At 36.8% G+C, this 16423-nt stretch overlaps 1 protein-coding gene across 5 annotated transcripts in view; it reads left to right on the top strand.

The window, feature by feature from the left end:
* Positions 1-16423, top strand: part of ANKRD28 (ankyrin repeat domain 28) — a 197803-nt gene that overhangs the window by 53625 nt on the left and 127755 nt on the right. For 2 of the 5 annotated variants that reach the window (XM_046657551.1, XM_046657577.1), the window contains one exon: positions 12653-12725. The exons of the other annotated variants lie outside the window; for them this stretch is intronic. In XM_046657551.1, coding sequence (XP_046513507.1) covers positions 12708-12725 — 18 coding nt within the window. In that variant the 5' untranslated portion in view covers positions 12653-12707. Of the gene's footprint in view, positions 1-12652; positions 12726-16423 lie in introns of those variants that run through there. 5 annotated transcript variants of the gene reach the window in all.

A 16423-nucleotide genomic window follows, 5' to 3' on the forward strand; every position in this document is an offset into this window, starting at 1 on the left:
AAATATATATCGTGTTCATTGTCTTGAATCATCAAAAAAGCCGAATTTGGGGGCCGGCCTGATGGCACAGCGGTTAAGTGCGCACATTCTGCTTCAGCAGCCTGGGGTTCGCTGGTTTGGATCCCGGGTGCAGACGTGGCACTGCTTGGCAAGCCATGCTGTGGTAGGCGTCCCACATATAAAATAGAGGAAGATGGGCATGGATGTTAGCTCAGGGCCAGTCTTCCTCAGCAAAAAGAGGAGGAATGGCAGCAGTTAGCTCAGGGCTAGTCTTCCTAAAAAAAAAAGCCTACTTTGTTTAGCATGTTGTGTTTAAAAGTAAGGAAATGTACATATTTACATTTTTAAAAACATCACATTTCTATTCAGATATTTGAGTGTATTAAGATGGAGAAAATATCTTGTCTGATGCTGGCTGGTCTAATGCTGCTTTACTCAAGTTGTTTTGGCAGATTTTGAGGAATATACTACTAAGTCGCTTTTTCTTTTTATAATAAGCTCACCATTCTAAGAAATCATGAGTTTCGATCAGTGCTTAGATCAGGGGATATTTGGCAATACATGGACATGTTTCTGGTGTCATAACTTGGAGAGGGGGTATGCTACAGGCATCTAGTGGGAGAGACCAGAGATGCTGTTAAACATCCTACAGTGGACAGGACAGGACTCCACAACAAATAATTGTCTGGCTTAAAATATTGGTAGTACTGACTTTGAGAAACCTTGATTTAGATCTATCACATCTCCTAGATTCCCTAAATTGGCTGACATACATGTTGCTGTAAAGTTCAGAGACTAAATTTGGACCCAGCCACTTTAACTTTTTGTAACTTCTCTTTCTGAGATAGTGTTATGTGTGAATAGAATCATAGGGAGGTGTCAATCTAATATTGCGTTATTCTCTCTTTTTGAAATATCACTATATAATTGATTTTCTTTAACTTTTAAATTTTTAATGTGATTTAGTTCTTAAATTTTGTCACACAGAGAAGACATTAATGAACCCCTATGAATTGATTACCCAGCTTTAACAATTACCAACATTTTGACTGGCTGCTCTGAAAAGCCATCTTTGCATTGTTCCCGTACCCGGCACCCGCTTGCCGCAGCCACCTCTGCCGTGCACCTCAGCTGCCGCCGACTCCGGCAGCTTTGTCGCCAGAGTCCTCTAACTCTCGCCTTTTTAATCCGCTGCATCGGATCACCGGTGTGCCCCACCGTGTCAGACGCGGCCGTGGACACCAGCTCCGAGATCACCACCAAGGACTTAAAGGAGAAGAAGGAAGTTGTGGAGGAGGCAGAGAATGGAAGAGACGCACCTGCTAATGGGAATGCTAATGAGGAAAATGGGGAGCAGGAGGCTGACAATGAGGTAGATGAAGAAGAGGAAGAAGGTGGGGAGGAAGAGGAGGAGGAAGGCGATGGTGAGGAAGAGGATGGAGATGAAGATGAGGAGGCTGAGGCAGCTACGGGCAAACGGGCAGCTGAAGATGACGAGGACGACGATGTTGACACCAAGAAGCAGAAGACCGACGAGGATGACTAGACAGCAAAAAAGGAAAAGTTAAACTTAAAAAAAAGGCCTCCGTGACCTATTCACCCTCCACTTCTGGTCTCAGAATCTAAACGTGGTCACCTTCGAGTAGAGAGTCCACCCGCCTGCCCACCGCAGGCAGTGCCACCCGCAGATGACACACGCTCTTCACCACCCAACCACAACCACAACGTGAATTTGCAACAGGGGAGGAAAAAAGAACCAAAACTTCTAAGGCCCTGCTTTTTTTCTTAAAAGTACTTTAAAAAGGAAAATTTGTTTGTATTTTTTATTTACGTTTTATATTTTTGTACATATTGTTAGAGGTCAGCCATTTTTAATGATCTCGGATGACCAAACTAGCCATCAGAGTGTCCTCTGTCCTACTTCTGACTTTACTTGTGGTGTGACCATGTTCATTATAATCTCAAAGGAGAAAAAAAACCTTGTCAAAAAAGCAAAAACAATGACCAAAAAACAATCTTATTCCGAGAGCAAAGGAGATAAGTAGAAGGACAACAACAGAGAGTAGCAGCTCTCCATCAGAACAGACTAAACCATGGGACGAGAAACAAAGGAAATTGAAGAGAACCGGAAAACAAGACATATAATGGCAGCGGTAGGCCCCCACATTTCAGTAATCACTGTAAATGTAAATGGATTGAACTCTCCAATCAAAAGCCACAGAGTGGGAGGATGGATCAAAGAACAAGACCCAACAATGAATGTTTAGCAATTGAAAGTAATGGGTTGTGAGGGATAGGTTGGATAGTAACAGAATTACAGAACCGAAGGCAGTTTCAGTAGAGGAGACAAGTTGGGGGGTTTTGGTCATTAGAATATGTGGTTAGAGCCAAGTGGAGAGGATCACTGGTGTGGAGGTTGTTAAATTGTGAAGTATGATGTTCAAGATGTCATCTACAAAGAAAGGAAATCAGCTAGATAACTGAGACAACTATGATCCAGATACAGAAATCGGGAGTGAGATTTGATAGACAACAGTGACAAGAAATAGAAGGGTCATCTAGCCAGATGGCATGTGCCTCGAAAGAAGGAAGGTTTTTATAGGTAGGTAAACTAGTGCCATTTTAATAGCTATAGCAGGGGCTAGAAGAATGCTGACTCTGCTCCCCTCTCTCCTCCCAAAACACACACACACACACACACACACACTCCTAAGATATACTGGCTGTGAGCAAAGGAACAGTTAACACTTGAGAAGACCTCTGGAGAAGCATGTACTTATGAAAACATTTACTTTCATTAAGATAGGAGATAGAATGGGCTTTCTGGGAAGAATATAGCTTCAAGAATTATATATGAGAACTTAAGGCCTAAATCAGTATTTAAATGACTGTTTCCAGACTTGACTCTTGAGAGAAATAATTCCTTCCTTTGAAAAGTATGCAAGGAAAAAATTTTAACAAGCCAAATATATGTAAACTACTATACAAGTAGTTTTCTAGAATATACCCAATATGCCAAAACTAAGGGAGAAACGGAAAAAACTTACTCTGTTGTCAAGTACGTAGTACTGCATTTAAGCAATATTTTTAAAAGTTAGATTTTCTTCAAAATTTGATTATCTCAAGAAGTAGCTTGAAATTAAAAAATATTTATCACTCAGACTGGATTGAAAGCCAGACTGAATCAGTTTTTTTAAGCTGTGTTACTTTCAAATATCCTATTTGATCTGTCTGTTATTACTATAATTTTTGGCTGGGAATTATGTTAACTAGCAGCATCTCTGGCCTGTGACTTATGTCTTACCAGGCTCAGAATAAACACATTCTCTGAAATATAAGCACATTATTATTATTATTGTTATTATTATTATTATTTTGGAGGAAGATCAGCTCTGAGCTAACTACTGCCAATCCTCCTCTTTTTGCTGAGTAAGACTGGCCCTGAGCTAACATCCATGCCCATCTTCCTCTACTTTATACGTGGGACACCTACCACAGCATGGCTTTTGCTAAGTGGTGCCGTGTCTGCACCTGGGATCCGAACTGGCAAACCCCAGGCAGCCAAGAAGCAGAACGTGCACACTTAACCGCTGCACCACTGGGCCGGCCCCCTGCACATTATTTCTTGACTGTCATCACATAAGTGCTCCCCTTCACCTCCTGTGCCCCCCACCCACCCCCTTCCGCTGGTAACCACTGAACTGTTTTCTTTGTCCATGTGTTTGTTTATATTCCACATATGAGTGAAATCATCTGGTGTTTGTCTTTCTCAGTCTGGCTTATTTCGCTTAGCATAATTCCCTCCAGTTCCTTCCATGTTGTTGCAAATGGGATGAATTCGTCTTTTTTTATGGCTGAGTAGTATTCCATTTGTGTGTGTGTGTGTGTGTGTGTGTCTGTGTGTCTGTGTGTCTGTGTGTATACCACATCATCTTTATCTAGTCATCAATCAATGGGCACTTGGATTGTTTCCAGGTCTTGGTTATTGTGAATAGTGCTGCAAGAACATAGGTGTCATATGTTACTTTGGATTGTTGATTTCAAACTGTTTGGGTAGATATGCAGGGAATATTTTTATTGTATCACCTTGGTTTGGCTAGCACAATGCTTTGCATGTAGTAATCATGTCCTATGGTAGTTCAACACCTTGGCTCTGAAGTAGAATCACTAGAAGTATAGATCTCCAGGGCCTGCCCAGTGGCATAGTGGTTAAATGTGTGTGCTCCGCTTCAGCGGCCTAGGGTTCATGGGTTCAGATCCCTGGCACAGACCTACATGTTGCTCATCAAGCCATGCTGTGGCGGCATCCAACGTATAAAATAGAGGAAGATTGGCAGAGATGTTAGTTCAGCTTCAGTCTTAGAGGAAGATTGGCACAGATTCACCAAAACCAAAAAGAAAGTATAGGTCTCCAGGCTCTAGCTCCAGACATTTGTAGTTTAATTGGTTTGTCAATCTTTGAGTTGGAGGCACACACGCTGGCAGAGTAAAATAAATCTATCTTCATACACTTCACATATTTTTTGAGCAAAGCATTGTTTTAAGTAATTCTTATCATTGGTATGCATCTGATTCGTCTGTATAGCTTTTCAAATTTAATTTTAACAGGCAATTGTATGGTTCATAATTTAAAAGGAATACAAAGGGTATAGCATAAAAATTTTCTCTTCCACCTCTGGGCACATCACACCCAAGTCAACTGGTTTCCCTTACTATAGCTGACCGATATTATTTTCTTATTTGTCCTTAGAGATTTTATGATTATATAAACAAATATCTCTGTTACTCTCCACCTTATACGCAATAGGCAGTTAGTGCATTAGACACACTGTTATGCATCTGGCAAGAGATTTTCACATACTGAGATATATGGGGTAACTATTTGAGTTCCAAACTGATTCAACTTAAACTAAAAAGCCTGACTTATGGCCTGTCAAACATTCGTTGTACATCTGCTCAACCATTAAAAGAAAGAAGCACTCTCTTAAGATAAAAATGCATACTTCCCCTCCTATGCCCTATTGGTAATGCCTGGATTAGTCCCTTTCCTGACATCACAGTCATGTTGACCTGCCAATTTGCAACTGAATACCTCTTTGAAATTTTGATGAAAATGTATCCTGGGTGTGTTTAATGTATGCTCTTTGTTCCAAGATGGTATATAACCACTCTGAACGTCTCACTTCTATGCTCTTCCTTCCTTGGTGAAGAAAGGCCCTCGGCTAGTTCTGAGATCTAACTCGTAATAAACTCACGCCAATTTTGGTTTATAGATTGGTTATGGATTATTTGTGTGGACACATCTTATTTGCCGTCTCTACCTTCATTATCTTGAGTTCATTCCCCATCAATACTTAAAGAATTTTTTCATTGCTTGTGGCTGTTTAGCATTTTACTGTTGTATACCCTGTTCCCCATTGATATCTAGGTTGTTCTTTTGCTAATGCAAACAATGCTGCAATGGATTACCACTGACTGCAGTGCAGTTCTGCGGACTTTACAAGTTAAGGGCATGGTCCTCCACAGGAATCTCCTCACTTCAGAAACCAGCTGCAGCTCTGGGGTTCCCAGGCCACCTACACTTCTGACCAACTGGGTATAAGTTTGGAGCTTCCTACCAACACCCCAGGTTTGATAATTTGCTAGAACGACTCCCAGAACTCAGAAAAACGCTCATGATTATAGTTTTTTAATAGCAAAAGGATAGAAATCCAAACCAGTGAAAGGGAGAGACGCGTAAGGTGAGATCTGAGAGGGTCCCAAACTCGAAGTTTCCATGTCCTCAATGTGATGCTCAACTAAGTTTCAGTGTCAGGATTATTTATTGGGGATTCAATTTGTATGTTTGATGGATTGAGTCATTGGCCACATGATTAACCTCATTTTCTAGCCCTTCTCCCCTCCCCAGAGTTCAGGTGGTCAGGCAGTCAGGCTAATATCACGTGACTCACAGCCCAACCCTCTTATCACAGGGTTGTTCTCTCTAGCACGGCCAGCCCCAGTCTGGATCAATCTAGGGGGGTACCATGAGTCACATTATTAGCATAAACCCTGATACCGTTTTAGGGGCTAACCATGAATAAGAAAGACACTGCTGTTACTCAGGAAATTCCAAGGATTTAGAAGCTCTCAGGTACCCAGGACAAAGACCACACAAATTCTTTATTATATAACACCTACATATATCACTTAGTTCATGTGCAAATATATCAACTGTAGGGTAAATTCCTTTCCTCCTTCCCCATTTTTTCCCAATTTCACATGATTCAATAATCAAAACCAGATAAAACTTTACTTGAGAAGTCTTTCCCCGACTCTGCATCCCGTAAGTAAAATTTGTGCAGCCCACTCCAAACAAATAAAATGTATGTTTCCCGTGTCATTAAATGTTTCTATATACAAATAAAAACAAGTACAAATATACCTTCTTTTTCTCTCTTTCTCACACAAAAGGTGGCATACTGTATAGATATAATGTGACTTGCTTTGTTCACTTAAAAATGTATCCTGGAAATATATTTCTATATCAGTAGAATATGCATTCACAATTTGCTAGATACTGGCAAATTTCTCTCCTACAAAGATAGTATTAATACTTCATTCACTCCAGGACCTATACAGTTTCAGACCACTTGATCTTTGCCAGTTTGAGAGATGAACAGTGGTTTGTCCATGTAGTTTTAATTTGAATTTCTCTTACAAGGTCGAGCATCTTTTTATATGTTTAAGATACCTTTGTGTTTCTTTTTCTATGAATTGCTTGTTTTTATTCTTTTCCTGTTTTTATAGTGGATTATGTCATTTGTTTCATTTTGTAGTTACTTTTTTTCAATGTAGAAATTTAATATTTTAGATGATTAAATTTATTAATTTTTTGTCTTCTAAATTTTTGTGTCTCCCCTATTATATTGTTGTTTTAAAACTGTTGTGTGGCTTCTTCTAGTGCTTTTATACTTTTCTCTATTTTTATTAAAGTCTAATTTAGATATAGTAAAATTTACTCTTTTTAGTGCACAGTTCTGTGGATTTTTACCAACGCGTACAGCCATGTAATGACCACCACAATCAAGATATAGAACACGTCCATCACCCTTAAAAATTCTTTTGTGCCCCTGTCTATTCATCCCCTCCCCAGGTCCCCAGCTCTTAGCAACTACTTATCTCTTTTCTCTCCTTAAGGTTTTGCCATTTGCAGAATGTCATAAGAAACAGAATCATTCAGTGTGTAGTCTTTCAGTTATCATAATCTAAGATTTGTCCATGTTGTTGGTTTGTTCACTTATGGATTGGTTCCTTCTCTATTACTGAGTCATATTCTGTTACATAGATTTACCACAGTTCATTTATGGAATCTGTTCTCTAGTTGAGGGATGTTTGGGTTATTTTCAGGTTTTGGAGGTTATGAATAAAGCCAGTATAAATATTCCTGTGGAGATTTTTTTTGAGCATGTTTTTATTTTCTTGGGTTAATACCTAGGACTAGGGTTGTTGGGTTATATACATTAATTGTATGTGTAACTATAAGAAACTGCCAAATTGTTTTCCAAAACATTCTGGCCAGCAGGGTATGAGAATGCCAGTTGCTCTGCATCCTCTCCAGCTTTTGGTACTGTCAGTTTTTTTAAAAAGTCATTCTACTAGGTGTGTAATAGTGTCTCATTGTGCTTTAATTTGTATTGTTGTAATGATTAACGTCTCTATATTTTCATGTTTGTATGCATTCTTTGGTGAAGTGTCAAACTGTTTACGTCTTTTGCCCATTTGAAAAATTAGGCTTTCCTATTAATAAGTTATACAAGTTCTTTATTTATTCTGGATATAAATCCTTTGTCAGATATCTGATTTGCAAGTATTTTCTCTCAGTCCATGGCTTATATTTTCATTCTCTTAATGATTTCTTTCAAAGAGTGGAAATTATTTTGATAAATTTTAATAAAATCAGTATTTTTATCTATGGATTGTACTTTTGATATTGTCTCTAAGAAATTTTTGTCTACTCTAAGGTCACAAAGATTTCCTCCTCTATTTTCTTCTAGAAATTTTATAATTTGAGATTATACATTTAGGTCTATGATCCATTTTGAATTAATTATTATGTGTGATGTTAGGTAGAGGTCTAAGTTCTTTCTTTTTTTTCCAAATGGATTATCCAGTTGTTCCAGATCATTTGTTGGAAAGATTATGTTTTCTTTGTTGAATTGCCTTTGCACCTGTGTGAAAAATCAGTTGACTTGGGGCTAGCCAGGTGGCATAGTGGTTAAGTTCCCAAGCTCTGCTTCAGTGGCCTGGGATTTGCAGGTTAGGATCCCAGGCATGGACCTACACACTGCTCATCAAGCCATGCTGTGGTAGCGTCCCACAAACAAAATAGAGGAAAAGTGGCACAGATGTTAGCTCAGGGACAATTTTCCTCAAGCAAAAAGAGGAAGATTGGCAAGACATGTTAGATCAGGGCCAGTCTTCCTCATCAAAAAAACAGTCAATTGACCATGTATGTCTGGATCTATTTCTGGTCTCTTCTGTTCCATTCCATCAGATCCATATGTCTGTCCTCCTTCCAGTATCGTAATGTCTTGATTACTGTAGCTTCCTAGTAGTGTGAATCCTCCAGCCTCAGTCTTTTTAAAAATTGTTTTGGCTCTTCTAGTTCCTTTGCCTTTTTGTATAAATTTTTGAATCAGCTTATTCATTTCTACAAATACCACTGAGACTTTGATTGGGATTGCATTGAAGCTGTAGATTAAATGAGGAAGAATTGATATTTTAACAGTATAGAGTCTTCCAAGTCATGTATGTGGTATCTCTATTCATTTATTTATATCTTTGATTTCCTTTATCAGTATTTCATAGTTTTTAGCATACAGATTCTGCACGTATCTTGTTAAGTTTATACCTTAGTGTTTCAATTTTGAGGATTCTAATATAAATGGTACTGCTTTTAAAATTTTGATTTCTAGTTCATTGGTAGTATATAGAAATATAATTGTATTCTGTGACTTTGCTAAACTTATTAGTTCTGGGAACATTTTTGGTGATTCTATGGGATTTTCTATGTAGACAATCATGTTTTCTGCTATTCCAGGCAGTTTTCTTTCTTTCCAAATTGTGTGCCTTTTATTTCTTGTTAAAACCCTATTACACTGACTAAGACTTCCAATGTGATACTGAATAGGGGTGGTGACAACAGACATCCCTGCCTTGTTTCCCATCTAAGGGAGAAATCAGTCAGTAGTCTCCTAGTACTTTTATCTTTCTTTAAATACATACATCTCGGTACATAGTGATCAATTAGCAAAGGAATCCTATTTAATTTTATTTTCCAGATGGCTTCCAGTTTTCCTGATAGCATTAATGTGCTATATGTATGTATGTCTCTGGCCCCCTCTCACAAACACACACAAAACACACACACGAACTAATATCAAAGCACTATTGCACTGTTTTGCTGTTTAGTTTTTACTTATCGTTCTCCCTTTCTAGAAGATGAGCTTTTTGAGGGGAATAAGAAATGTTGTCTATCCTCAGGGAACTTACGTTGTGAATAATTGGTATTAGGTTGGAACATATGAACTTGCCGATGTTAATCTTTAACTTGTAAAATCTTGTATCTAGTTGGAACCAAAACAGAAAAACAGGAAAATAAAGTGAAAACTCTATTCTGCTGACAAGATCCAATCATCACCGTGAGAAATGTCCACGCATGACAAATTGTTCATCACTCTTGGCTGCTAATAATAAGCAAAGCCATAGAACTGGATATACTGATGTAAATGAGATACAGCCTCTGCCCTTGAAGGAGATGCTCACCTTGTAGAGACTGGGTCTTTACTGTATTCAGATGTGTTTACTCTGTGGTTAATCTGCCAGTGTATGCACAAGTTTAGTCTCAGTTTGAATCCATTCATGAACCTAGCCTCATACTTCTCAATGTCTTGGACTGTATATAAGACACTTTGGCAGTGATTTCTACAAATAAGTTACTGAGAAGTTTGACATAGTTTGCTGTGTAATAATTTTATGTGAAAAAGATACTCTACATTCATTTTTCAGTTTGATATAACTATTTTATTTTTTTAAAAATTGGCACCTGAGCTAACAACTGTTGCCAGTTATCTTCTTTTCTTTCTTCTTCTTCTTCCCAAATTCCCTCAGTACATAGTTGTATATTTTAGTTGTGGGTCCTTCTAGTTGTGGCATGTGGGACGCCGCCTCCCATGGCCTAGTGAGCAGTGCCATGTCCGCGTCCAGGATCCGTACCGGTGAAACCATGGACCGCCGAAGCGGAGTGTGTGAACTTAACCACTCTGCCACGGGGCCAGCCCCATGATATAACTTTTGATTATTTCAGTCTCTTAGTATCTTGTGGGTTGGATAAACAAAGTAGTAAATTAAGGGCACTAAACATTTTTCCTTTTGAATTAACTTGATATTTCAAAAGAAGAGAAAGACATTAAGGCAGTCATAATACAAAAAATAAAACTGTTGCATTTCCTTACTCTGATGTTTTTGTGTAGTTTTTTAAGTTGTAAATTATTTGTGCAGGGAAACTGTACGATTTTTGTATTATATATATTTGTATAATATTTAGACTCTCAAGCTGGTCTTTACTACCCTGTATTACAAGTTTGGGAAAAGGAATATATAAGAGATTTTGTGTAAGCTTTGTGAGGCCAGAAGTTATTTCTCTGTTTATTGCTGTATTCCTTGTACTTATTAGCACATAAGTAGTTATTAACAAATGATTATTGAGTAGATGTTCTTGGGGTTGGGAGGCTAAGCCAGCTGGATTTGGTTAGAGTAAGCAAATAATTTTTACATGAGATGTAAATATTAGTACAAATGAAAGTGATTGCAATAACGTGTTGCTTGATAAGCATCAAAAGTGTCACATAGTTTTTGAGGCAATTAAATTGTGTTGGTAATTGCTGTAGTAACAGAAGGCTGTTATTTTCAGTCAGTCAGGAATTTGCTCGTGATATTGTTTGGAGCTTGACTATTAAGTTTAAAATATTACTATTAAAACCTATAAAGCATTACCTTTCATTTGAAACTCTTGTTTAAAATACATGACTCAGGGAAGACTACTTTTGTATTGGTAGTAATACAGTAGGTAGAAGTACTGAGGAAATTTCCTTTCTTTTGTATTTGCTGCCACCAAATGGCAAATTAATAATATTACTATGGCTGTTACATTGGTAGGGTAGAAGACATAGTAAAAGTAATGCTGCTTTAATATTTTTTTGACAAGGTTAATTTGTTCATAAAGAGTTTTGACAAGAGGAAAAATAATAAATTTTAGTACACTTAGAACTGTAGCTAACCTTCTACCAGAGTGGATAGGATGGTTTCTGTCTTCTTCTAACATAGTAGAAAGGCATATTAGAACATAGCAGTAATCATCATAACAAAGATGATAAAAACTGATGATTCTTTCAGACTAATAAAAAATGTGGTTGATAGCATACTTTTATACACGAAATTTAATTCTGGCATTTGCTCTTTCTAGGTAATTGCACCTGAGAATTATGACTCTAAAATATTTTAGGCTTAATTTTATTTATTTGAAGACAAGCCATTTTACTACAAATAACTGTTGGAATATGATCCTGGAAAAATTATTATATAAGAGTAAAAAAACAAGCAACTCAGATGTTCAATCTTAGGAAATTGATTAAGTACAATAAGATATTGCTTTTTGAATATAATGTTATATAGTCACTGAAAGTGTATAGAGGAATATTTAAGGACATGGGTTAAAGGTCCACATTGTTAAGTGGAAGGATATGGGGAGAAGCAAGTTACTAAAGAGTACATATTTTATCATAATTCTTTTTAAAGTACGTATATAGAAAATAATTATCAGTGTTTATCTTTGGGAGGTATTACTGTGATTTCTTAAATTTATGTTTTTCTGAAATGAACGGGCTGGCCCTGTGGCCAAGTGATTAAGTTTGTGCTCTCTGCTTCGGCGGCCTGGCATTCGCTGGTTCAGATCCTAGGCGCCGACCTACGCACCACTCATCAAGCTGTGCTGTGGCAGCATCCCACATAGAAGAACTAGAATGACATATAATTAGAATATACAACTGTGTACTGGGGCTTTGGGGAGAAAAGAAAAAAAAAAAAAAGAGGAAGATTGGCAACAGATGTTAGTTCAGGGCCAATCTTCCTCACCAAAAAAGCATACTTAAAAAAATAAAAACAACATGTTTTAAATATTCAGAAATTCTATAGATTGAAGATTTTGTACTTTATAGACAGTTTCTTAGATTAAGACATCACCATGGAATTATTTCATTATGTTATAGTGAATATATTTGAATAGTTCTTTTTCTTTTTCTTTTTTTTTTTTGATTAATGAGAATATCTTCTTGTTAGTGATTCTAAGAATCAAGCTACACTTTTTGTGTTTATGAGAATCCAATAAGGATTGGTTCATATATAAAGAAAATCTTTAAAAAACTCTGTCTTTTTACACAGATTAATAGTTTTATTTCTTGATAGAAAGGTAAAACTAAGTTCTGAATAAGTAAGATTTTGAAGATTATCTAATAATTCACTGTTTTATTAAGGTACTAGTTATTTTTATAACATAGCCCTTCATTTGTAGGGTCAGCATATTCTTGCTTTTGATATCTGTTTTCTACTACAGGCCTGAGATTGGAATTGAAACAATACAACTACTGCTTCCACCAGAGGAAAATAGTATGGGAATTCCTATTATGGTAGGTTGTTTTCCAGTAGTCTCTCTGCATTAGTATAGGCAGCTCTTGTAATTCCTTAGATTGTTGCTGTTTATGCCTCTTGATAACTTAAACTTAGCTTTTATACACAACTGTATATGAATAAATACTTGGTGTCAGCCAAAATCTTTTGTTGTAGACATCTTGTTTATAAGTGTAGTGGGGCCCTGTGTGGGTGGAAAACTTAGTATAGCAACTTACTTAATAATTCAAATAGATTTTCAGTGGAGGAGCTTAAAAATCTAATTTAAGATCTCTGTGTTATAGTTTGGAGAAGAGAATATCAAATAGCTGAAAATAATAGTACTGCAGTTAGTTTTATTTTATCCTGAAAAACTAACAAATTACTAGATGTTTTCATCTTTCTCTTGTCCAGCTGTATGCATCACCTTGCTCATAGCTCATTTTCTAAAATGTTACATGTTTGTGGTGCACACAGTAAGCATTACCAGCCATTCAGTAATCACTGGGGAACCTTAATTATGTGAATGACTCCTGTGTTTTTAGTAAAAGTAGTTAAAAAATCTCATTAAACCTAGAGGTGTTAGACTGAAGGCACTAGTGAAGACAATATAAGCTAGTTTGATATCATTGGCATTGTTTGTTAGTCATCTTTTGTGAAATTCAAACATACTGAAAGATACTGTAGAAAGGAAGAAGCTATAGCCCAGTAATTGGCTTCTTTACCATGACTTAGCTGCAGCTTGGTGTACTTTCTGTTAAATATTTTATGATCCAAACAGTAATATCATTTGATATTAAGTAGACTTGATGAAAAGTTGTTTTAAAACAAAAAATCACTCTTAGTGGGTATTTGTTATAATTTTTTCTTAGATTGAACTTTTTATTTTTCTTTAAAGAAGAGGAGGTGATTAGAAAGCTGTTTTGTTGGAAGCTGAAAGCTTTTATCCATCTATATTCTGGTAGCGAGGAGCAGATTATTGGGAAAACATTATTATTAATTATTTATTAGGTTGTGTTCTTCAAATTGCGATAATTTCAGTCACTTTTGGGATTCATATTCTCTTTAGGAATTCTGAATTCTGTTCGAATTAACCAATTGTGAGTCTTTACCTGAGCTTTCAGGATTATCTACCAAATTATCACTTAGAAAAAAGTACATGAGATGACCCTCATTTGTGTTCCTTGGAATGGCTCTTGCCCACTAGAATTCCGTTGGAAATTCATCCCTCACACACCTTATTTCTGTTCTTTATAAACTGTTTTCTCACTTCTGGCTCAATAAAGGCTTTAGTTGAATCTTGTAATACTTCTGTCCTAATTCAGTCAAGCATTTGGGTAATGGGTGGGCAAGTCAGAAAAAGAAAAAAATGTCAAACTGAAGATAATAAGGATAAAATTTGATTGAGAGAATCGTAACAATAGCAGACATCGTGAATATCACATAGCCCATTTATTTTTTGTTTCCTGGTAATGTGTTTTAGAGACCCTGCAGAGTCACAAATTTAACTACTTGTGCCAAGTGATCATTGTATAAGTTGTAATTTTAATCTTTTACCACTGGATGGTGCTTTTGCCTTGGTTTTTGCGAACTTTCTAAATTTACATAAGGAATTATTTTAAAATTCATCATAAAGAACAATGAAATTAAGGTAGTGATAATAGTTTGTCATAAAGATAGGCATATTAAAACTAGTGAACCATAACTATCATTTATGATATGATATGTAATCTAATTATTTTTAAAAAGATAAATTATTTTGTATGAAATGGTTAAGAGCTATACCTGACTATATTTTCTGATCTTCAGTCCACTACCTTAGAAACATTTTAGATGCTTTGATTTTAGATGGTACTGTAATTTAAATGCCATCTAAATAAAACACAATTTCTTAATTTGTAATGTTAAAAAAAACACAGATACCTCAGGCTTTTAAAATTACCCTTGGTGATCATTTCATCTTTTTCTCTTCTCTAGTAGCCGTCCACACTCCTTTCCTTGTAGCCTTTTATTCCACAAATATTATATGTCCAGATTCTTTTATTGGTTACAAAATTACTTTTTTTTTTTAAGATTTTATTTTTTTCCTTTTTCTCCCCAAAGCCCCCCGGTACATAGTTGTATATTCTTCGTTGTGGGTCCTTCTAGTTGTGGCATGTGGGACGCTGCCTCAGCGTGGTTTGATGAGCAGTGCCATGTCCGCACCCAGGATTCGAACCAACGAAACACTGGGCTGCCTGCAGTGGAGCGTGCGAACTTAACCACTCGGCCACGGGGCCAACCCCCCAAATTACTTTTTGACAGTTATCCTGCTTGAATGAATTTGAATACTTAGATCTATAGAGTTTACCTGGGATCGAACAATGTTGGGGAGATCCAAATTTAGGGAAATAATAATCTCATGTAATAAAGCATTCACTTCAAAATAAGGGGCCAGCCCGGTAGCATAGCAGTTAAATTTGCTATGTTCTGCTTCTGCAGTCTGGCATTTGCCAGTTCAGATCCCGGGCACAGACCTACCCACTGTTTATCAAGCCATGCTGTGGCAGGTGTCCCCCATATAGAGTAGAGGAAAATGGGCACAGATGTTAGCTCAGGGCCAGTCTTCCTCAGCAAAAAGAAGAGGATTGGCAGCAGATGTTAGCTCAGGGCTAGTCTTCCTCAAAAAGGAAAAAAAAAAAGCAAAGTAAGCACAGGCTCTAGAATATCAGTGTCTCTAAACAACTTTGTCTGAGGCCTTTTTTCTGTAATCCAGTGTGTCATTATTTCCTTTTCTTCTTTGTAGGATTATTTATATAAACACAAAGTTATAAAAGCAAGCATCTTAAATTACCCCTTCTTGTAGCCTGCTCTTCACTCGCTATTTGATAGCTTTTAAGGTATGAACTTAGAGATTGTTGTAGCTCAGCAAGTTTAAAGTTTCGACAGTCTTGGTCTACATTCACTGCCCAGCTATTGTACGTTCTCTGGAGCTGTGGGCTAAATGGCTTTGGCTTTGCAGGTTTGTTTCTTAACAGTGAGTCTGCACTTAAGCATTGCTCAAGTTTTGGTCTTAACTCTTATTACTTCACATTGGAGTGTGAACTTGTGTCATTTAACCCCTCTAGGATTTATTTTTCTTACCTGTAAAGTAGTGATTGACTTTAGCAAGTCATGACTAAGGAGGAATGTTACTCAGAAGAAAACAAATATGTGAACATATGAAGGAAAGAACAAATTACCCATAATCCTGCCACTGATCTAACTAGTCTCCTGTTACTGCTTTTTTAAAAAAAATCTTTCTGATCTTCATTATTTACATAATTAGAATCATACATAATGTTATGTTCCACTTAACGTTTTTATGAGTATTGTCCCACGTTTTAAAAAATTCTTTAAAAATTTGGTTTCTAAATATCATTGTTTCATTGTGTGGTATAGACTGTGTTTTAAATCATTGTTCACCATTTAGGTTGTTTTTAATGTTTTGTTATCAATGATGCCTCAGTAAAAGTTTGAACTATGCATGTGGCAAGGAGTAGATGGTACTCTGGCCAGTCCTGGGTCTCTTATATATCTCTGGACCAGATAGATACACTCTGTAAAGGAAGGGATTCTTGTGAAAGAACCCAAGTCTACTACAAGGATGAATAGAGCTTGGAGAAAGGAAAGCCGAGAGTTGAGACATTAGTTAGGAGATGGTTTTGATAACTTAGGTGAGGACTGAAGTAGATCTGAA

This window comes from Equus quagga, chromosome 1 (assembly GCF_021613505.1).
Source record: "Equus quagga isolate Etosha38 chromosome 1, UCLA_HA_Equagga_1.0, whole genome shotgun sequence".
Classification (NCBI taxonomy): Eukaryota; Metazoa; Chordata; class Mammalia; order Perissodactyla; family Equidae; genus Equus; species Equus quagga.